This window comes from Phyllobates terribilis, unplaced genomic scaffold, assembly GCF_046119375.1.
Source record: "Phyllobates terribilis strain yellow unplaced genomic scaffold, ASM4611937v1 Scaffold_1__5_contigs__length_1240528914, whole genome shotgun sequence".
Taxonomy (NCBI): Eukaryota; Metazoa; Chordata; class Amphibia; order Anura; family Dendrobatidae; genus Phyllobates; species Phyllobates terribilis.
The window spans coordinates 978,252,550-978,275,981 of NW_027362761.1; the positions used below are offsets into that span (position 1 = coordinate 978,252,550).

Here is a 23,432-nt window from a genome sequence, read left to right on the forward strand (position 1 = left end):
AGGAGAAAGGTTATGGATGGCTTTGTAGTTCAGTGTTAGTAGTTTTAACTGGATACACTGGGCAGCCAGCCCAGTCCACCATCTCCTTAGCTTGCTGCTGGTACTTTTCTGTGGGTATCAGCTTGGCTCCAACCAACCTGTAATATTTCCAGTGAATTATGGCATGACTCCATGATATTAGCAGTGCCCCCAGTACCTGTAGCAAAGTCATCCACAATTTACTTTTCAGGAATATTATTTGGAAGACTGAGTGGCTGCCCAAATACATTAGTTTCTCACAAAGGAGCTCAAAATACTGAGTGGAAGTAGGTGCAAGTTTCTCCAGCATGTTAGATATCAGAGGGAGAAGACAGAGGGCAGCACAGTGGCTAAGTGGTTAGCATTGAAGCCTTGCAGCACTGTGGTCCTGGGTTCAAATCCCACCAAGGATACCATCTGCAAGGATTTTGTATGTTCTCCCCGTTTTTGCGTGGGTTTCCCCCTCAGTAAAAAAGCAGCCATAGAGTGTCCGGGAACCTTAACACAGACTTTTCTTAGCCAGGGTTGCTTCTCGGCAGGGTTGGATGGGCCCACCAGAGAATCGGTAGGCCTTGGCTTCTCCTTCAGGAGTATTCATACCGCAAACTTTGCAGCTGCTATGCGGCTCTTGAGCGGGGGAGAAAAGTGGGCCCTCAGAATCAAATCCTCTGGTGGGCCCATTGTTCTTCAGTCTGATACTGCTTCTCGGTGAGAGTTGTATTTAACCACAGCCATATTCTTTAGCTCAGTGAAAGGACTGGCATAGAGGGAAACCGTATATACTCCTGCTGTCATTTCTCCCCCACCATGTTCCGGACATTGTCACACACGACCATGCCTGGCTGTATGTTCCGAGATGAGAGCCACAGATCTGCCTGCTGTGTTACAGCTTTCAACAACTCTTCAGCGGTGTGTGGTTTGTCACCTAAGTTTGAGGGGCTCAGGGTGGTAGTTGTGGCGATGGACTGCTGCCTTCCTACACCCTGGCTCCCTGACAAAGACAAATGTCCCAATTCTCCTGTGCTGTGCGTGTGGTATTTAACACACATTTTGGTCGCAGATCTCTGCTGTCTTCAGTTCTTCCACTCCAGGAACTGCCGCACACATATTAGGGGACTTCCACTCCGTTTTATAAAAAAGAACTTTACTTAAACATCCAAATTCAACATAGGGAAACACGCAGTATTGGGTACATACTTTTTCAGGTTCACAGTCCATTGCACATCACGTGTTGTTAATGTTCACTGTCCGATTGTCCTGAGCTATCCCATCCATAGTCGACCTTTTTGACCTCTGAGACGCTTGCAGTTTTAAGAGTCCCGTACTGTCTTCTCTGTACTAATTCCCGTCCGACTTCCCCTTCTGGGAAGATTTTGAGACAAACTTCTCTGCTGGCTCCCGTGGACCTTAGGCCCCGAACGTTAAGGGAAAGTCTATTTTAGAGTTCCTGACTGACGTTCCTCGACTGCTGGACAGACAGTGCTACTGGTGCCCCCTGGACCTCCAACTATTGCTCTCTCACATCTCTCCTTCTCTCACCCTAACATCAACTCCCTGAAAACAGGAAGTGTCTCAGTACTTCACTGAACCTTCTCCTCCCACACTGGAGCAACTCCTAATCCCCTTAACTCTTAACACTACCCTTCTGCTAATCTAATAGTCTACCTACACTTAACCTATACTGACCCTATAACTAATACATCAGACATCAGGTCATATACATACTCAGATAAAAACACAGAGTACAACATTATGTGCACAAAGAGGGAAGAGGTGCATAAGCTCTTATATAGACCCGATGACGCTATGCGGCCAGCCAATCACTGCAATGCCACAACCAACATGGCTACAGCCAGTGTCAGACTGGAGTGTCTGGGGCCCACAGGAGGAATTGATCCTCAGGGCCCACCCTACAGCTATATGCAAATACCTGTTAGCAGTTATCGCTGTTATAGTGGAGCGTCAGCGGTAAATCACAGACGACTCCTGCACATCTCCTGTGCACCACTATAACTGAGATGTACAATTACGGTAGTTTGCATTAAAGGAGTTCTTTGGTTAAAACAAGTTATCACCGATCCATGGGCTCCACAAAATAGGTGATAACTTATTGATCGTTTGGAAAATATGGCTTGAGTAAGGGTTCCAACCCGTTATTACTATATTCCAAATACTCAGCACTCAATTGCCAGTTCAAAAAAATAGATTCTTTAATTGTACTTTTTATATGCAATCCACAAAAATGTGTAACATTTCGACCCGTATATCGGTCTTCATCAAACACTGTATACATACAGAAAAAATAAACAAATCAAATTTATTATTCCATACAGAAATATAATTTAACTATTACAGAGTTATAATCATATAGTTTAATTTTCATAATATACATATAACATATCAATGTTAGAAACATACATATGCGGTCTAGGAAAACGTATCAAGTATTATATAGTTTTTTATAACTAGAGTGAATCTCCACTAGTGTTTTCAATAGTGAGTTTGAAAGTAGATATCAATAATATAAAGGTATGATTTCCATTAGGGTTGTGATAGTAGTAGACCCTTTGAACTTTCATTTTCGGTTCTCAGGAAACTTCCACCATAGAGTAGACTAAAATATAAAGACATGACATGAGTATCCAAAAGAAAAAAGAAAAGGAACATTGTGGAGTACAAGCTTACCGGATTGCTCGAAAAATACTGCCTGTATATCGCACTTCAGAAATCATGTATTTCACATTAGTATGGTGCTGTCTCTCTTCCTCACCAGCGTGTGTTTTATGCTCAGAACCCGGAAATAGAAAGTGTGTGACGTCACTGGATCACCACCCCCACTGGTCATGTGGCCTGAGGTCACACCCCTAATCGCATCATCTTATGCTGTGGTGTAAGTCCCCTTGACATGCCCTATAGCTCCGCCCATTCCTATGCATCATATGATGCTGCCCGATAGCTCCGCCTACTCATATGTGTCATATGATGCTGCCCTATAGCTCCGCCTACTCATATGTGTCATAAGATCGTTTGGGTCCGAACATTGGAAAACACACCTATCGGAAGAATGGGGAAGTTTTATCCCTGTAAGGACACTTTTCCCCATTTTAAAATGCAGCGGCAGGTAGGACGTCTGACCGCAGCCTCATTCATTCTCTTTGGGACTTCCAGAAAAAAACAACAGCCACGGAGGGAATGAATGGATCAGTGGTCAAGTCGCACATGAGCTCCAGTCTAATGGGGATAAAAACTCCACATTCTACCAATCGGTGTGGGTCCCAGCATTCAGACCCCCATTAATCAATAATTTATCACTTATCCTGTGGAGAGGTGATTACTTGTTTTCCCCAGAGAACCCCTGTAAGTGCATCTCTGCCGCTCTGTTCCAAGTATTTAATCACTAATGGAAATAAAGAATCTTCTCCTAATTAATATTAGAGAGAACAAGTGACCCCAAACACAACACAATCCACTATACCAACACCAACAGTACCACATACAAGGGAGAAATACCGCCACACCATGACTGGACTACATATTTCCAGCATATAGAGACCAAATAATACCAAATACTAGAGACAAATACCGCCACACCAGATATTAACAGCATATAGTGTCCAAATAATTCCCCATCATTGCTCTTCCCTCCTCCATCATTGCACTCCCCCTCCTCCATCATTGCTATCCCCCCTGCTCCATCATTGCTCTCCCCCTCCTCCATCATCATTGCCAGCTCTCCCCCACCTCCATCATCAATGCCAGCTCTCCCCTCCACCTCCTCCATCATTGCCAGCTCTCCCCCCACCTTCTCAATCATTGCCAGCTCCCCCCACCTCCTCCATCATTGCCAGATCCCCCACCTACTCCATCACTGCCAGCTCTCCCTCCCACCTCCTCAATCATTGCCAGCTCTCCCCCCACCTCCATCATTGCTAGCTCTCACCGCCTCCTCCATCATTGTCAGCTCTCCTTCTACCTCCTCCATCATTGCCAGCCCCCCCACCTCCTCCATCATTGCCAGCTTTCCCCCCACCTCCTCCATCATTGCCAGCTCTATCCCCACCTTCTCCATCATTGCCAGCTCTCCCCCCACCTCCTCCATCATTGCCAGCTCCCCCCCACTTCCTCCATCATTGCCAGCTCTCCCCCCATTTCCTCCATCATTACCAGCTCTCCCCCCCATTTCCTCATCATTGCCAGCTCCCCCCACCTGCTTCATCATTGCCAGCTCCCCCCACCTCCTCCATCATTGCCAGCTCTCCCCCCCACCTCCTCCATCATTGCCAGCTCTCCCCCAACCTCCTCCATCATTGCCAGCTCTCCTCCCACCTCCTCCATCATTGCCAGCTCTCCCCCCCACCTCCTCCATCATTGCCAGCTCTCCCCCCACCTCCTCCATCATTGCCAGCTCTCCCCCCACCTCCTCCATCATTTCCAGCTTTCCCTTCCACCTCCTTCATCATTGCCAGCTCTCCCCCGCATCTCCTCCATCATTGCCAGCTCCCCCCTACACTCCTCCATCATTTCCTGCTCAACTCCCTCCACTCCTCCATCATTGCCAGGTCTTCCTCATCCCCAGTGTATTAGTTAAAAAACAGAAAAAAACCTTACCGCTCCCCTTCAGCATCCTCATTGTCTGCAACTTTCTCCCTGACACAGGCACGCGCTGCTTGATGACGTCATCAAGCCGCACGAGCCTGTGTCAGGGAGAAAGCGGTGGGCTGGAAACAGAGGACAGATCGATCAGCTCCACTGCCATTTTCCTCCTGTTAGCAGCAGAACTGGAAGGATCGCTCCCTGCCCGCTGCACATGATGAGGGCAATCTGGCCAAGGGACTCCTGGAGCCTGGGGGTCCGAGAAGCAGGCCAGATTGCCCTCATCAGCCGAACTGCAAGGGCCCACCTCTGGCCATGGTGCAGGTACACTGGCGGCAATGTTAACCAGCGGGCCCCTGTGCGTTCTGCTCGGGGGCTTGCTGAGGACCCGGGACCACCGGAGAATTCTCCAGTGTCCCGGTGCCCCACTCCAACCCCGGCTACAGCATTACAATGCATGGCAAGCAATCCCTGCGTGTTCATTGGCTCTCTAAAGAGTGCCAAACATGCAGGGCGGGGACCCGAGCTCCCGCCCGAGCAACCCGGAAATACTCGCGGAACGCCGAGCTTATCGAGCAGTGTGTTGCTCGGGCGAGTACCGAGCAGTGGCGAACACGCTCACTCATCATTACTGATAAGGCAGGTGCAAGCAAGGCGACCTACAAACCTAGATCAGTTACACCAGTTTTATCAGGAGGAATGGGCCCAAATTCCGACTAACTATTGTGAGAAGTTTGTAGAAGGATATCCCAAATGTTTGACCTAAGTCATTCAGTTTAAGGGCAATGGTACAAAATACTAATGAAATGTATGTAAACATTTGACTTTGCAGTAAGTAATAAAAATGCCTTAAAACTAGTGTTGAGCGAGCACTAAAATGTTCGGGTGCTCGAAGCTCGGGCCGAGCTCGCCGTGATACTAGGGTGCTCGACCCGAGCAACGAGCCCAATGTTAGTCTATGGGAGACCCGAGCATTTTTGCGGTGGCACCCCCGGCAGTCTTTTAAAAGCCTAACAAGTGCCCAAAACGATAGTGACAGTGCTCAAATGACAAGGGGACAGCATGGGGATCGCCCCAGGAAGCATTTATGACCCCCAGGTCACTGCTGTCAACAACGTGGTCAGAGGTATTAAGCCACTTTTAAGGGCTCACAATAAAACGTTCAAAAACGAAACTGAAACTGCTTTCCTGTGAAATATGTTAAGGAAGTTCCTTTCCAGGGTAAAGACTTGTGTATAAGGTAAAATAAATAACCAAAAAAAAAATACTCCTCCACACCTTGGGCTATGTTCACAAGTAGCATTTTTTATGCGTTTTTGCACTTTTGTATTGCTTTCAACCGTGACAAATGCATTCACTGGGAAATGTCATTTTAACATTTTACAACCTTATCTGGCCATGTGCTGTGTGACACATGCCTACAGTGCAGAAAAGACATGGGAACAGCATGGGGAAGACCCCTGAAGCATCTCTGACACCCAGGTCACTGCCTAAAAGTGTGCCCATCAGAAGTGATCCTTGCCGCATCAGAAGATGCAGACTTGCAACTATCCCCGTGCAAGTCCTGGTCCCAGGGCAGTGTTCAATTGTACCTCCCCCATTCCTTGCAATGCAAGCGCAAATATGCTGCCAACCACCCACCCACCCGCAGGCTGCAATACTATATTGCTAGATTGCACTTGAAATGGGGCCTTTTAGCTTGGAGGAGGCCGAAGTTGGCCACTACCTCATGGCTGCTTCGGCAGCCCCTATTTCTACTATCACCTTCCCACACACTTTTCTTAGCCTGGCCTGCTTTAGGGCAGCATTGGACAAGCCCACCAGAGAACCAGACTCCTCCGGTGGGCCCTGGCTTCTCCATCAGGGGAGTTGAGAGTGCCAAGGTGAGGAGCATGATGATGATCATAGAAGTTAGCATCTGCTTTGTTTTCTTTTAATGCAAGCGTAAGTGTGCAGCCTGCCACCCACCCACCCCCAGGCTGCAATACCATACTGCTAGCTTGCACTTGAAATGGGGCCTTTTAGTTTGGAGGAGGCCGAAGCTGGCCACTACCTCATGGCTGCTTCGGCAGCGAGGTATCCATACTCAGTCCCCAGCCGCCCGGCGGCCGGGTGTCCACGCTCGGTCCCCAGCCACCAGGGGCTGCCGGGTGTCCATAAACGGTCCCCAGCCGCCCCTATTTCTCCTGTCACCTTCCCACACACTTTTCTTAGCCTAGCCTACTTTAAGGCAGCATTAGACGAGCCCACCAGACAACCAGACTCCTCCGGTGGGCCCTGGCTTCTCCATCAGGGGAGTTGAGAGTGCCAAGGTGAGGAGCATGATGATGATGATAGAAGTTAGCATCTGCTTTGTTTTCTTGGAATGCAAGCGCATGTATTTAATAGTGGCTAGGCCTGAGGTGGTCAGCGTTTTGGCGCATATCCTACCTCCTCCGAGGATTGCTGGATGTTTTCCTGCTACTATCCCGGTTCTATGACTCCCGTTAAAACAAAGCTTCAGGTGATAAATGATGGATGAGGTGGTGGCAAAGGAGAAAGAGCAGGAGGAACAGGGACCATTCTCATCAATATCAGGCCAGTCAACCACATATGTCTTGTAGGATATGTTTCTGTAACAAAAGGAGCGGTTCGGCTACACAGTTATAGGGCATACAGTGAGTGCAATGCCTACCAAAAATTTCGAGGCACTCCAATGCCCCTTGGAAATGACATGGAGGTCAGAGGGCCTTAACTAAACCATTTTTTCCATTTATAGCAACTGGGTCTCCTGTACACTGTTGGCCTAAGCAGTGAATGGAAGGCTTTCCAAAAATTATGAGGAACTGCAATGCCCCTTGAAACAGACGTGGATTACAGCGTACTAAAAACCTTCTACCCATTATTGGGGAGTGGGTCTCCCTTAGTTTTCACCTTTGCATTGAAAAGCAAAAGCTGACTACAATTAGGAGGAAATGCAATGCCCGTTGGAAGTGTCGTGGAGGTTAGAGGTAATTAAAAACAACATTTCAATGCCCCTTGGAAGAGCTGTGGAGTTCAGAGTGGTTTAACAAGACACTTTTAATGCCCCTCGGAAGAGACGTGGAGGTCCCAGTAGCTTAACAAGATGGTTTTAATTCCCCTTGGAAAAGTGGTGGAGGTCACAGTAGCTTAACAAGACGGTTTTAATGCCCCTTACAAGAGTCATGCAGTACAGCATATTAAAAACATTATTCCCATTATTGGGGAGTGGGTCTCCCACAGTCTTTGCTTATGCCTTCCAAGCAAAAGCTGACACAAACAAGGACGGAGGAACTTTCAATAATGGCAACATGGACCACGGTCACCCTGGTGGTATAGTGGTGGTGGAGTCTGAGGATAAGTAGAAGAACATAAAACAGCTGAAATGAGGAAGCATATAGCCATGAGTGGGTGTGAAGCGGTGCATGTGAATACACCTCCCGAAATAAAACAGTGGATTTGACTTTATGATACTCTGCTGTCATTTGGTGGTGATGAGAAGTCTGGCCCAATCCAGCCCTTGTTAATTTTGATAATGGTCAGCTTGTCAGCATTGTCAGTTGCCAGGCGAGTGCGCTTATCAGTTATAATTCCCCCAGCGGCACTAAAAACACGCTCCGATAACACGCTAGCGGCAGGGCAGGCCAGGACCTCCAAGGCGTACAGAGCGAGTTCATTCCAAGTGTCCAGCTTGGATACCCAATAATTAAAAGGCACAGAGGAATCACGGAGGACGCTGGTACTCCTTCACCATCTTTTGAAACTTTCCACTACTTGTGAGAGTACCCCGCGCCTCAGGGTCTGTCCGAAGAGAGGGTCTGAGAAAACTATGCTAGAACGTTGACAGTGTTCCCCTGCCTTTGCTGGATTGGAGTTGCGTCTCTCTCGCATGTACGCCTTGGTTGGGCAACGAACTGTGACCTCTGCCGCTAGCGTGTTCAGATGGGAATTTTTTTAACCGTTCTGCAGCAAGGGCCTTCTGGTACTGCCCCATTTTTGTAGAACTCTCCACCTCAGGAATAAGAGAGTGAAAGTTCTCCTTGTAGCGGGGGTCTAAAAGTGTCACCAACCAGTAATGACTGTCACCCAATATTTTGACAACGCGAGGGTCACGGTTAAGGCAGCGTAACATAAATTCAGCTATGTGTGCCAGACTGGTAACGGGCAAGACTTCCATGTCCTCACCAAGATGACGACTGACCATGCTCTCCTCCTCCTCCTCCTCCCCCCTGTCCTCAGGCCACCCACGCTGAACCGACGGTATGACAGTTGTACAGGTACTACCATCTACAGCGCATGATACAAGCTCCTGTTCTTCCTCCTCCTCCTCCTCCTCCTCCTCCTCCTCCTCCTCTCCCTCATTGTCCCCCAATGCACGTTGGGATGAGATGAGGCTGGGCGGTGTGTAATCGACTGCTACGGCTTCTTGATCCATCTCATCATACTTTGGCTGCAATGCCTCCTCTTTAATTCTCTGCAGAGAGCGTTGCAAAAGACAGACAAGTGGAATGCTGACGCTAATGATGGCATCATCGTTACTCACCATCTTGGTGTACTCCTCAAAGTTTGTCAAGATGGTACATATGTCAGACATCCAGGTCCACTCCTGAGGTCTTATGTGTGGAGTCTGACCTGAATATCGACGGCCTTGTTGCAGCTGGTACTCCACAACTGCTCTCTTCTGCTCACAAATCCTATGCAACATGTGGAGGATAGAGTTCCAATGTGTGGGGACATCACACACCAGTCGGTGTGACGGAAGCTGCAAACGCTGCTGCAACACAGCAAGGGCGGCGGAAGCTGTAGCCGACTTGCGAAAATGAGCTGACAGGCGGCGTACTTTGACGAGCAGATCTGGCAACTCGGGGTACAATTTAAGAAACCGCTGAACCACGAGGTTAAGCACATGAGCCAGGCATGGTACGTGTGTGATCTCGCCTCGCTTGTCACACAAGACCATGCTTGGATGTAGGTTCAGTGGTCTCAGCCACAGATCTGCCTGCTCTTTCACAGCTGTCCACAACTCACAAGCAGTGTGAGGTTTCTCACCTAAGCTTATGAGTTTCAGCACAGCCTGTTGCCGCTTGGCGGAGGCAGTACTGCAGTGCTTCCCGCTTGTAACTGATGTGGTGATATCTGAGATGGAGGCTGAACATGAGGAGGAGGAGGAGGAAGATGCGCAGGAGTTGTACACTGTGGGGCAACTCTGACTGACATAGGGCCCGCAATCCTTGGTGTGGGGAGGATGTGTTCCGTCCCAAGGTCCGACTGGGTCTCGGCTTCCACTACGTTTACCCAGTGTGCCGTCAGGGAGATGTACCGTCCCTGGCCACAAGCACTTGTCCACGTGTCCGTTGTCAGGTGGACTCTCCCAGTAACTGCGTTGTTGAGGGAGTGGCAGGGGTTTGGGCACACCGGGCAAAATAGTGTCGGCTGGGGACCGAGTTCCGAGGGATGGCCACCGCCATAAGGTTGCGGAAGGATTCCGTCTCCACCAGCCTAAAAGGCAGCATTTCCAATGCAAGCAGTCGTGAAATGTGCGAATTTAAGACTGTGGCCTGTGGGGTGTTAGCTGCGAATTTCCGCTTTTGTTCAAAGCTCTAGGATATGGACAATTGAACGCTGCGGTGGGACGTGGACGTGGACGTTGATGCTGTTTCTTGAGAAACTGCCATAACAAGTGAAGACTGAGAGGAGGGGGCATCTTTGCATGCAGTATGGACAGGGGATTGCCTTGCACACACAACAGGGGGTTCTATTGCACGCACAACAGCGGAAGAAGCAGTGGTGACACCCGCTGACACTGGTCGTGGACCCTGGGGTTCGCCCCACAAAGTCGGGTGCTTTGCTGCCATGTGCCTGATCATGCTGGTGGTGGTCAGGCTGGTAGTTTTGTCACCCCTGCTGATGCTGGCATGGCAGGTGGTACAAATGGCCTTTTTGGGGTTATCAGCAGAGTCTTTAAAAAAATTCCAGACTCTGGAAGACCTACTGGTTGTACTGGCAACGTCCCTCGTGTTGGTGTTACGGGGAACTGTTGCCTGCCTTCTGTGTGCGGACACCACATTGCTTCTTCCTGCCTGTTGGGGTACTCTGCCTCCCTCACCCTGTGTGCTGCTGGCCTCGCTCTGCAAGTCCTCCTGCCACGTTGGGTCAGTTACTAGATCATCCACCACTTCCTCCTCTTCCACTTGCGCACCACGATCCTCCTCATCACTTCCTGGCAATTGTGTCTCGTCATCGTCCACGTCTTGTGAAAAATTGCCAGCGTCGACTTCCTGTGGCCGTGGCTGTTCAAATATTTGGGCATCGCTACATTGGACCTCCTCTTCCACCACTTTAAGCGGAGCAGGCGAGGGGCACAAATCTGTTAATGGACCAGTGAACAGCTCTTCAGAGTGTCCAAGTGTGGGATCAGCTGCTGTCTGACGACACTCGGCATGGTGGGAGGAAGGAGCATGCGGTCGAGACTCACGGCTACTAAGATTTGACTGTGTGGAAGACAGTCCGGAGGTGGTGGTGCCCAGGTAACTGGAAGTATTATCTGCTATCTAATTAATAACCTGTTCACACTGATCAGTTCGCAATACTGGTGTTGTTCTGTGCTTCCCTAGTAATTTGGTCAAGAAGTGGGAGTGAGAAGATGTGGCTGTTGGTTGTGGAACATTTTCACCTTGGCCACGTCCCCATCCTCTGCACGCACCATCACCAGAACGTCCAGTTCCACGTCCCTTGCCACGCGCTTTGCCCATTGTAAAGGAAATAAAATAGCTTACACTCGCACTATCAATGGAAAAAGGGTAATAAAAAGTAGATTAGAACCATGGAAGAGGAAAACCACAGTTCTATTTCTCTGGCCTACACCCAACTCTTTTAAACAATCTGAACAATCAGGGAGAAACTATTACTGTTTTTCTTTACGGAAAAAATGACAAAAGCTGGATAATAGAGATTTTTTACCGGCAAAACCACAGTTATAATTTACTGGTGTATACCAGACTTTTTTAAATATATATATTTGCGGCTGAACAGTGAGCGACAAGCTCAAACTGTTTTTTTTTAGATACAAATGGCCCAAAAGTGGATAATACAGAGGTTTGAACCGTGGAACTGCAAAACTGTGTAAGGGCTATTTGACCAAGAAGGAGAGTGATGGGGGGCTACGCCAGATGACCTGGCCTCCACAGTCACCAGACCTGAACCCAATCAAGATTGTTTGGGGTGAGCTGGACCGCAGAGTGAAGGCAAAAGGGCCAACAAGTGCTAAGCATCTCTGGGAACTCCTTCAAGATTGTTGGAAGACCATTTCCGGTGACTACCTCTTGAAGCTCATCAAGAGAATGCCAAGAGTGTGCAAAGCAGTCATCAAAGCAAAAGGTGGCTACTTTGAAGAACCTAGAATATAAGACATATTTTCAGTTGTTTCACTCTTTTTTGTTAAGTATATAATTCCACATGTGTTAATTCATAGTTTTGATGCCTTCAGTGTGAATGTACAATTTTCATAGTCATAAAAATACAGAAAAATCTTTAAATGAGAAGGTGTGTCCAAACTTTTGGTCTGTACTGTATATTTGCGGCTGAACAGTGAGAGACACACTCAAACTGTTTTTTTTTAGATACAAATGGCCCAAAAGTGGATAATACAGAGGTTTGAACCGTGGAACTGCAAAACCACACTTCTGTTTCTCAGGCCTACACCAGACTATTTTCAACAGATATATTTGTGTCTGAAAAATCAGGGAGACACTATTAGTTTTTTTTTTACGGCAAAAAATGCCAAAAGCAGGATAATAGAGATTTTTTACCGTGGAACAGCAAAACCACAGTTATAATTTACTGGTGTATACCAGACTTTTTTAAATATATATATTTGCGGCTGAACAATGAGTGACACACTCAAACTGTTTTTTTTTAGATACAAATGGGCCAAAAGTGGATAATACAGAGGTTTGAAAAGTGGAACTGCAAAACCACACTTCTGTTTGTCTGGCCTACACCAGACTATTTTCAACAGATATATTTGTGTCTGAACTGTCACAGACACACTTTTTTTTTGGGGGGGGGGGACACCAAAAGGTTAATAAGACGGGTATTTGTACAGTGTGAAGGAGGAAAAAAAAAAAGAGGATTTAGATGAAAAAAAAAGGATTTTTCCTGGCCCCCAAGACCTGGAGCTAAGTCCAGCAATTTCAGCAACAGGAGCACACAGGACTGTAATGCAGCGTTTGCTGGTATAACCACTGCGTCTCCCATACAGCCTGCCTGCCTGCCTGCCCGTCTGATATCTGGGATGGATATTAGTCCTGAGAAGTACTGTTTGTTTGATCTGGCAGCCTTTACAGACCCTACACTAACTATTTTGCAGTATATATCTCTCTCTAAATCAGCAGCGCTGTCCCTACACTGTCTGATCCCAGCCGTCTGTGTCCAAGATGGCGGCGCCCGGTTTTAAATACTCGAGGTGACGCTGTGCAGCCAGCCAATCAATGTAATGCCCACAACCAACATGGCTACGGCATTACAGTGACTGGCTGGCAATCCCTGCATGTTCATTGGCTCTGTAAAGAGCGCCAAACATGCAGGGCGGAGACCTGAGCTCCCGCCCGAGTAACCGGGAAATGCTCGGTGCTCGCCGAACATCCCAAGTAGCGTGATGCTCGGGCGAGTACCGAGCAGTGTCGAGCATGTTCGCTCAACACTACTTAAAACATTCTCTCTCATTATTCTGGCATTTGGCAAATATTAACAATTTTGGTAATCCTAATTGACCTAAAATGGGAAAAGTTTATTCTGATTTCATGTCAGATATTGAGAAAAACATGCATATGTGTCTTTTTAGATAGTGTATGTAAACTTCTGGTTTCAACTGTATAGATATGTGTATATATACAGCATGTATTTGGGGGCACTGTATATATTTTATTTCTATATGCGTTCAGTGGGGTACTCCTTTAGAGTATATATATATATATATATATATATATATATATATACTGTATATATATATATATATATATATATATATATATATATATATTTATATATACTGAAGGGACATGGTGTGTATTTTTTATATACCAGGGGGCACGGATATTCAGGGGGCACTGTGCATAATTTTTTTAATATATTCTTTAAGCACTGTGTGTATTTTTATATAAACGATACAGGAGGTATATCATAAGTCTTAAGATATTAAAGGTGCCAAGTGTATGTATTTTGGTCACTTGTACAAAAATTATCTATAGGAGTACTCTGGGGTAATTTTTTTTCATCAGGGGTGCCCCAAAGTTGAAAAGTTTTGGAAATACTGGACTAGATAATCACTTGTGGGCCAAACATTCATGATTCCAGAGAATCCCCAGCACTGTGCGACATTTGTGTGTGAGGACTGCCATCTACTGTTCAAATGAGACCCTGAGGGACTGACTGGAAGAGGGAGAGTTTCAGGAAGGACAAGTACCGGGTCAGATGACCTTGAGGACGCAGTTTCCTGGTATAAAAAGTCACTGAAAACCAAAACGGGAGTGAATTTGGCACCAAGAGAAGAGACTGTCAGGACGTGTGTTGATGAAGACACTGAGGCCGGAGTGTCACACCGTGACAAGAAGTGTGAACCAGCAGATTTGGAAGCAGAACTCAGGCGGCGCCAGTCAAGCTTCGGAACCCAGATGCCACCAGTCAAGGCCCAAAGACCAGACCTGCGCCAGGCAAGCTCCGGAACCCATGCTACGCCAGTCTAGGCCCTGAGACCAGACCTGCGCCTGTTGAGATCCGGTGCCCAGACTACACCAGTCAAGAGTCGAGGCCCAGCCCTCATCCCACCGGATACAGGAGACATCTGCCATCTTTCAAGCAGCAAAGATCCGTGTCATGAGGACTTACAACCAAGTGGGAAGAACCGGAGACCCTTGTTAGGGGCCTGTGATAAGGAAGAAGCAGTTCAGTGATTCTCATAGTACTGAGATCATTATCCCTGTTAGAAAGTTATAAGAATATATCACAAGAGAGACTGTTGCAATAGTTAGAGTGAACCTGAGGATTCATTGTATATTTCACGCTGTAATTACTCTGCTTTGTATTATTCACCATTACTATAGTTACCACAATTTCCTGCCACCATAGAGTATTAAACGGTTTAATTGTTTACTTCCACCTTGTCCCTCACTGCGTGTTGCATCCGGTCACCTGCTTACACATGCAAGTCAAAGAGTGTGTGGAAATCATCGGACTGCATTCGGCTGACATCTGAGTGCAGTCCTATTTCTGTGCACTGACACAATGGAGAAGATGGTGAAATTTTGTTCTCCATCTTCTCCTCAGTGTGCTCTGATTCTCTCATACGAGATCATCGGATTACACTATGCTGACACTCTGGTCAAAGTTTGATCAGAGTGTCATTTGCATAATCGACCCGATTCTCTCAGATGAGAGAATCTACGGCCATCCTCACCTGTTTTAGAGCTTTCAAGCGCTGCTCTAAAGCTGGTCAGATCGCTGAATCTGGTGTCCTGCCTTACCCCGAAGCTATAGTAGTAATGCTGCCTCTGTTTGGAGAATAGGAGAGTGCACAGTTCTGGCCAGTGACGCATTCATGCTGCCAGCCTGTACGGTTGATCTTCAGGAGCCCACCTCCCCCTATCAAGTGGGAGGCAATGGAGCAGTGCCCTCCTGAGAATAATGGGAATATGTCAGTAAGATTAGCCCTAGGCAAGCATAGGTGCTGTAGGCTAGAGCTGTGATAAACCTTACAAAGAATGCTTATAAATCTTGGGGCCAGTACCGGAGGGAGAAGCGAAGACGAGCCAGGGACTGCAACTGCACTTATATGCCCATCAGTGCACTTGCAAAGCTAATTTCTATGAATTTATATATGAATTTCACAGCAAGGGAGCATCAAATGCAGACAAAAAGTATACCTGGAAAGGTTTTACACATCTCAACCCTGCAGATTCTCAGATTCCCTTTAAAAAATTATTAACATTTATTACAATTATACAGAAGCTGGTTTTACAAGTCTTAGGGCTCATTCACATGACCATATTCTCAGTCTGAGTGCAGTCTGTGAAAAAACGGACAGAACATGGACCAATGTTATTCAATGAGGCAGTGCAGATGGGTGATTTTTTTCACTGCGTGTGAAACAAATAGCAGCATTCACTAGTTTCTTGCATAACTCAGATTACACTTGCCCATTCAAGTCTATGGGTGAAAAAAAAATCATATGCCATATGGAGCCATAGTATGGCATCTGATTTTTACGGATACATTACTATTTTGTAACATAGGAAACTGTAAATGGTTTTGTGAATGATTAATAGCTGCTGCTATAAAAAAAACGAGTTGTATATGGACGGCACACGGATGACAAGTGAGAAATAAAACGTCCCACTTTTCTGGATGAAACTGTAAACGATTTTTATACTCTCATGTGAACCTACCCTTAATGTGATAAATCTAATTTTACAGATACCTCTGGAACTTGACACCGGAGGATTCCTGAATACAACTAAACCTATTATACTCAACCTTGTGTCTAGAGAAGCCTCGTAGACTGAAAGTTAGATGCCGAAGACCGCTGTGGATGGGACACAGATATCTGTACTAAATGGAGAACTAATGAGTTGACTGGAATACACTATAATCAGAAAATGTGCAAAAAGGCGAGGAGCATGCCTGTAAATCTTGCAAATACAAAAGAAAATTGATGAATAGATGCCTGTAACATTCTGTAACAAATCTTTCTCCTACAGCCTTGTCTTCTTCATTGACACATATCAGACCCAGTCTGCAACGTCTGGGCTATGTATGTATGGTACTAAAGAGAATGTGTGTCATTACTGCTGTCCAGAAGATCATGTTTTCTAATTACAGCATGTATAGTTAGTAGCAGAACTTGTGTAAAGCTTCTTGCAGCCACTTACTGGTCAATATGAAATTGTAGAACTGATTCTTACCTAGCTACATATCACTAACTGGCTCTGATTCCTATAAGGGAAATAAATATTATTGATCTTTTGTAAAATTATTTAACCCCTTTAACTCTTCAACCCTGAGCCTGTTTTCACCTTCCTGATGAGGCCAAATTTTACAATTCTGACCAGTGTCACTTTATGTGGTAACAACTCTGGAACGCTTCAACTTATCCCAGTGATTCTGAGATTTTTTTCTCACGACATGTTACTACTTCATGTTAGTGGTAAATTTAGGCCGATATTTTTTGCATTAATTTGTGAAAAAATTGGAAATTTGGGCAAAATTTTGAAAATTTCGCAATTTTAAAACTTTTAATTTTCATGCACTTAAACCAGATAGTTATATCACACAATATAGTTAATAAATAATATTTGCCACATGTCTATTTTACATAAGAATTATTTGTGAAACATAATTTTTTTTGTTTCAGGAAGTTAGAAGTGTTAGAAGCAATTTCTCAATTTTCCAACAAAATTTACAAAACCAATTTTTGTACTTGGCCACATCACATTTGAAGTGACTTTGAGAGGCCTATATGACAGAAAATAACCAAAAATGACCCCATTCTAAAAAACTGCACCCGTCAAAGTGCTCAAAACCACATTCAAGAAGTTTATTAACCCTTCAGGTGCTTCACAGGAATTAAAGCAACGTGGAAGTAAAAAAATACAAATTTTGCTTTTTCCCAAAAAAATTTAGCTTTTTCCCAAAATTTTTCATTTTCACAAGGGTAACAGGAGAAAATAGACTGCACAATTTGTTGTGGAATTTCTCCTGAGTACAATGATACTCCATATGTGTTGGAAAACTACTGTTTGGGCGCACGGCAGGGCTCGGAAAGGATGGAGTATTATTTAACTTTTGGAGCGCAAAATTGACTGGAATAGGTAACGGACACCATGTCGCATTTGCCGAGCCTCTGATGTGCCTAAACAGTGGAAACCTCCCAAAAGTGACCACATTTTGGAAACTACAGACCTCAAATAACTCAAGTGCCTCACAGAATTTTATAACATTGAGCCGTGAAAATGAAAAAAATACACTTTTCCCATAAAAATGTTGGTTTTGCCCCAAATTTTTCATTTTCACAAGGGTAACATGACAAAATGAACTGTTCAATTTGTTGCGCAATTTTTCCTGAGTACACCAATACCCCATATGTGGTAGAAAACTACTGTTTGGGCAAACAAGTCAAGGCTTGCATGGGAAGGAGCGCCAATCTCTGACATCGGAATTTAATGAGCACTGGCAGGGGGGTGCGTCATTCCATATGATGTGATCGCGGGGCACCAATAGGTTGCCATAACAGCTGGGAGTCTGCTGAAAACCTCTGTGTTTGTCATGACGGTTCTCATGTGAAAGCCAGCGTTTAGACCATGATTTCACTACACATAGCAGTGCTGATGTATTGCTATGTATGGTACAAGCGATCAGAACTTCAAGTACCCTAAAGGAACTAACAAGTACAGGAAAAAGTGTATTAAAAAATACAAATGTTGAAATCTCCCTCTTTTGCCCCATTAAAAATAAAATCAAAACACAAAAAATACACATATTTGGCATTGCTACGTTCGTAAAAAACTGATCTATCAAAATATAAAAGAAATTAATCCTATTGGTAAACTGTGTAACAATAAAAGTAATCAAAACACTAGAATTACCTTTTTTGTGCAACATTGATCTACTATTTTTATTATGTAATTGGATGTTACTGTCTGTCCATTGGTATACATATATTTATTTTTTATCTTTAAAATTCCATAATGGCTGATACTTTAGTGTTGTCCATTTCTGGTGGTCATTACTCTATTATATTGTAGAATATATTCATTTGGGAGTTCTCCATTCCCTGGAGGGATTATGGTCTCTGTACACACCCATAGTTTCGGTGTTATGCAATTTCAGTCAGATGCAATAAGAGAAGTTAAAAACATCAAATCTACCCTAAAATTATATTAGATAAAATGTCCACTCAGGGCACAAAAAATAAGCCCACACAGTGCCATATCCAGAAAAATGTAACCCTTGCGGGTCTCTGGAAATAGCGACACATGCAAAGGTTTTTTTTTTCTACAAATTTCTGAATTTGTTTTCACCACTTAAATAAAAAAAAACCCTAAACATGTTTTGGTATCTGCATAATCATACTGACCTGGGGAATCATACTGCCAGGTCAGTTTTACCATATAGTGAACATGGTAAATACAAAAATAATTGTGGAATGGCACTTTTGTGCTATTTTAACACACTTGGAATTTTTTTCCCGCTTTCCAGTGCATCAACCTCCCCCCCACCACCACCACCACTCCCAACGTAATAAAAAACCTTTGGGGGGCATTTAAGGGCTCTCTCACATCTGCGTGTAAAATCAGAGAGTGTAATGTCCTATTTTATGTGAAAAAGTAATGTGTAATTTGATAAAAAAAATCGCATTGCACTCGCAGCAATGTTATTCAATGAGTCAGTGCTGATCTGCGAGTTTTTCCTCAGCTGTAATTGAGCTGAGGAAAAAAATCACAGCATGCTGCGAGTGGCCACGTATATCGGATGAGAGTCGCCAATGCAAGTCAATCTATGCGAGAGAAAAAACAAAAAGCACACGGACCATGCGTGTGCCATCTGATTTCCTTTGAGGCGCACATATCTCAAAGGAAATACAAAATTTCATCAGCCAAGTACGGTAAATCCACAGCCAGAACCCTCAGAATAGATATAAAGGACAGATAGATGTCCTGTAGATATATGATTTCAAGAGCCCCTTAGATATAATATGCTTGCACTCTTTTATGTGGCACTAAAAGGTGTTTAGCCTTGTTTAACCTAATAAATGGTTTTAAAAAACGACGTGAAGATTCTTCCTATTTTTGATAACCAGCAAAGGTAAAGCATACAGCTGTGAGATGATATTATCAGGCTGGGACGGTCCATGGTTATTGGGCTCTTCCCAGCCTAAAAATCACAGCCCGCCACAGCCCCAGAAGTGGCGCATCACATTAGATACGCCAATTCTGTCACTTTGCATGACTTTTCATGATTGTCCCGATGCATTGGCAATCGGGGTAATGGTATTTGGATTTTATGTCAGCTGTGATTTTTCAAAAATCACAGTTGGAATCAAGCCCTGGTTTTAGTAATGGGGAGGTGCCTATAAAAAAATACACATACAGAAGAATTAATTTTATTAGAAAAAACACTCCTTGACACTTTCCCTGGTTCACCAAGTTATTTTAAAAAAAAGCCACTCAGGTCTACCGAGACCGACTTAGTCCACAGAACAGCAGTGACATCAGTAACTATACCGCTCATCAGAGTTACCGGGTCTCACAGAGGACAGCGTGACTCGGGCTGGTATTTTTAGACTTGGAAGGGCCCAATAACCTTCCCAGCCTGATAATATATCAGATTTAACAGAAAGCCTGCCAATAAACATGTCTGACTGAATGTAATGCAGTGCTTGTTTGTGAAAAAATATACAGAGCGACAAAACACTAAACACCTTATGTAAAGGTGCACAGAAACTGAGTCTGATAGGAGCAGACAGAGTTTCTCAGTAAGAGACATTAATCTCTTCATTGCCTTGGCAAGCTGTAAGAGGAGGAGCAACAGAAGAGGACAGGACTGACTGGCTGAGCAAGCTGGAGAAGAGGGGGGAGGAGACAATACTAGAGGACATGAGGGTTGTCAGTTATTACTGAGAAGAGACAGCAGTGAACCAGAAGGCGAGCACAGTGCACAGACTGATAGTTCTGCTGCTCCATGTGAGAGGACAGTGCGCTTTGGAGATGCACTGCAACCACAGACCAGCCAGGGTACCCGGGAATGCCCACTTCCTCCTGGCTTTACATCAAGGAGAAGAACTCTGCCTTGCATCCTTAAGCAACTGAATCCTGAAGCCCCAGGCTGGAAACCTGTGTGATTGCAGAACTGCCACATCAAAGAGTAGCTAGCTGGGACTTGTGGTTCCACTGCGGAGAAATATATAATAGTTACTTATAAGAGAGCATTGCTGGGGCTTGTGGTTCAACACAGTAGGCGTTATAATAGGGCCAGCTGTGGAGAGGATCTTTTTCCTATGGCATGCACCAACGGACTCTGCAAGCCCATCACCCACAGCAACCAGGGGCCAACATTGAACTTTGTTGTTTCCATTACTGCAGCCATTTATATTTTAAGCAGCATTAGTTAGGAGTGTGCTTGTTGCGATTTAAAGGGAAAGTGTTATCCCTAACATTCAGGTTAACTGCAAATTCCAATATTGTATTTGTATTTGTAGATTGTGTAATACTATTTGTTTTATTGTTACTTGCTATTCCCCTCACACTATTTACCATTTATCCACTTTATAAATAAACCTGTTAATTGTTCCAACCTCATCTTTTGTGTGTGTATGCGTAGTGTGGACAGGGGTTTCCTGAGTCGACCCCTGGCAGAAGAGGAAGACCCTCTTACATCCCATTACAGCTCCCAGCAAGATTCGGGTGGAGGCACTGCACCATATTGAAGTGAGAACTACCAGACACCCTGCCCACAGAGGTGGCTTAAAGGAATGTTACACCCAAATTAAACACACACAATAAACTTGCAGAATAACAATAATAAAATGCTAGAACAAATACAGTCGCTCTTGCACAAATGAAAATAGAATATATGCAAAAATTGCAAAAATGTGAAAAAATAAATAGATAAATGCAGCATACTACCAGCACAACCAAGGGATCATTAGTTGGATCAAAAGATAAAGATGTGGAGGCAACCTGTGTAAAAATCAAAGAGGCAGATAGGGGTACAGACCCCATGCATATCGTCACTAAATGTGTGGCTTCATCATAAGCGCACGTCATCACACCACGCTGGGACTCTGATGTTCTGTGCATGCATCGGCGCTATGACAGAGTAGTGCATTGCCTTGCTGATGTAGTTGTCGGGATCCAGGATTAGGTGAGTATATGATTTTTTAATTAAAACTTCTGGTGTGTTGTGGGGGCATCATAAACAATGGAGGACCCTAATACATGGCATGGGGGATCCTGACACCGTGCAGAGAGGCCATCATACAATTTAGGAACTAATACATGGGGCATTATACAGCTTGGGGACTAATGCAAGGACCATTATACAGCTTGGGGACTAAAGCAGAGGCCATTATACAGCTTGGAGACTAATGCAAGTGCCATCATACAGCTTGAGGACTAATGGAGGGGCCATTATACAGCTTGGGGACTAATGTGTGGGGCCACTATACAATTTGGGGACTAATGTGGGGGCCATTATACAGCTTGGGTACTAATGCAAGGGTCATTATACAGTTGGGGTCTAATGTGGGGCCATTATACAGTTTGGGGACTAATGTGGGAGCCACTATATAGCTTAGGGACTAATGCAGGGGTCATTATTCAGCATCGAGATTCTATACTTGGTTTGAACAGTCCTTCTGTATTTATAGAGTCCTTTAACCCCTTTTACGACCTATGACATATAGGTATGTCATAGGTCGCCTGCCCCTTTTTCATCAGCTGACATGTGCCCCTAACAGCCGCAGGTGGAATCATGATCCACCCGTGGCTGTTAATATGTTAAATGCCGCTGTCAATCTCTGACAGTGGCATTTAACATGATCTGCATGAGACCCCTGTGGTTGTCATTGCCGAAGTTTATTTACAAACTATGGATTTTTGTTTCACCACACAAATAAAAAAGAACCCATACATGTTTGGTATGAACTATCATAATGGCAGGTCAGTTTTAGCATTTAGTGAACATGGCAAAAAAAAAAAAAAAAAACAATTGTGGAGTTGCACTTTTTTTTGCAATTTCTCCGCACTTGGATTTTTTTTCCTGTTTTCCAGTACACTATATGGTAAATTCAATGGTTTGTTCAAAAGTACAACTCGTCCCGCAAAAAATAAACCCTCACATGGCCATATTGATGGGAAAATAAAAAAGTTATGGCTCTGAGAAGGGGAGCAAAAAATGAAAACGCAAAAACATTGCTGATTTGGTTAATGATGGAGAACCAGAGCTCAATAAAACGGTTTATGCTGTAAACATAGGGCTATTACTTTTCATCAATAGAGAATAGAAGTCTATCTAGGCAGTGTCAGACTGAAGGACATTGGGCCCACCAGAGGATTTGATTCTGAGGGCCCACCTTTCTCTCCCACTCAAGAGCCCCATAGTAGCTGCAAGATTTGCACTATGAACTCTCCTGAAGGAGAAGCCAGGGCCCACCAGAGGATTCTCAAGTCCTCTGGTGGGCCAGTCCCACCCTGTATCTAAGGGTATGAGGTTTTGGAGCAGAAACAGAAACTCTCCGTATTCTATGCAAAAATTGGAGTGTCCGCTCCAAAAACATACCCTTAGAATTTAATCTGAACAATTAAAGGGAATGTATCAGCAGTTTCTTGAAATGTAATCTGACAGCAGCACGAGGTAGGGACAGAGACCTTGATTCCAGCAATGTGTCACTGAGTTTACTGGGCGCAGCAGCTATGATAGAATCACAATTTTCTCTGCAGCAGATATAGAAGAGCTCAGATGTTGTGTCCTGTGTAACCCCATCAACACCACTGATTAGCAGCTTTCTGTGTATATTGTAGAGTGGCAGAAAGCAGTTAATCAGTGCTGGGAGCGTTGTTGGACCAGGAGACACAAGTCAGTTGTCTTCTAGTGATAATTAGCGGCGGAACCGATGGAAGTTGGAGGTGCCAGCTTTCAGATTGTTGAGAGGAGACATTGGAATGATCTTGGACTCTGCTACTACTGTGGTTGCACCGGGCATCTTCTCAAGGACTGCTCAATATGCCTTCAAGCATTCAGGTTGTCAGGAAAACACCTAAGCCTGGGTG

General features: G+C 44.9%; 1 protein-coding gene across 2 annotated transcripts in view; it reads left to right on the forward strand.

The window, feature by feature from the left end:
- The window catches only part of LOC141156770 (cytochrome P450 3A8-like), a 492,460-nt gene extending 471,500 nt beyond the window's left edge, over nucleotides 1-20,960 (forward strand). For both annotated transcript variants that reach the window (XM_073643156.1, XM_073643149.1), the window contains one exon: nucleotides 16,081-20,960. In XM_073643156.1, coding sequence (XP_073499257.1) covers nucleotides 16,081-16,164 — 84 coding nt within the window. In that variant the 3' untranslated portion in view covers nucleotides 16,165-20,960. The remainder of the gene's footprint in view (nucleotides 1-16,080) is intronic.
- Nucleotides 20,961-23,432: the final 2,472 nt, after the last annotated feature.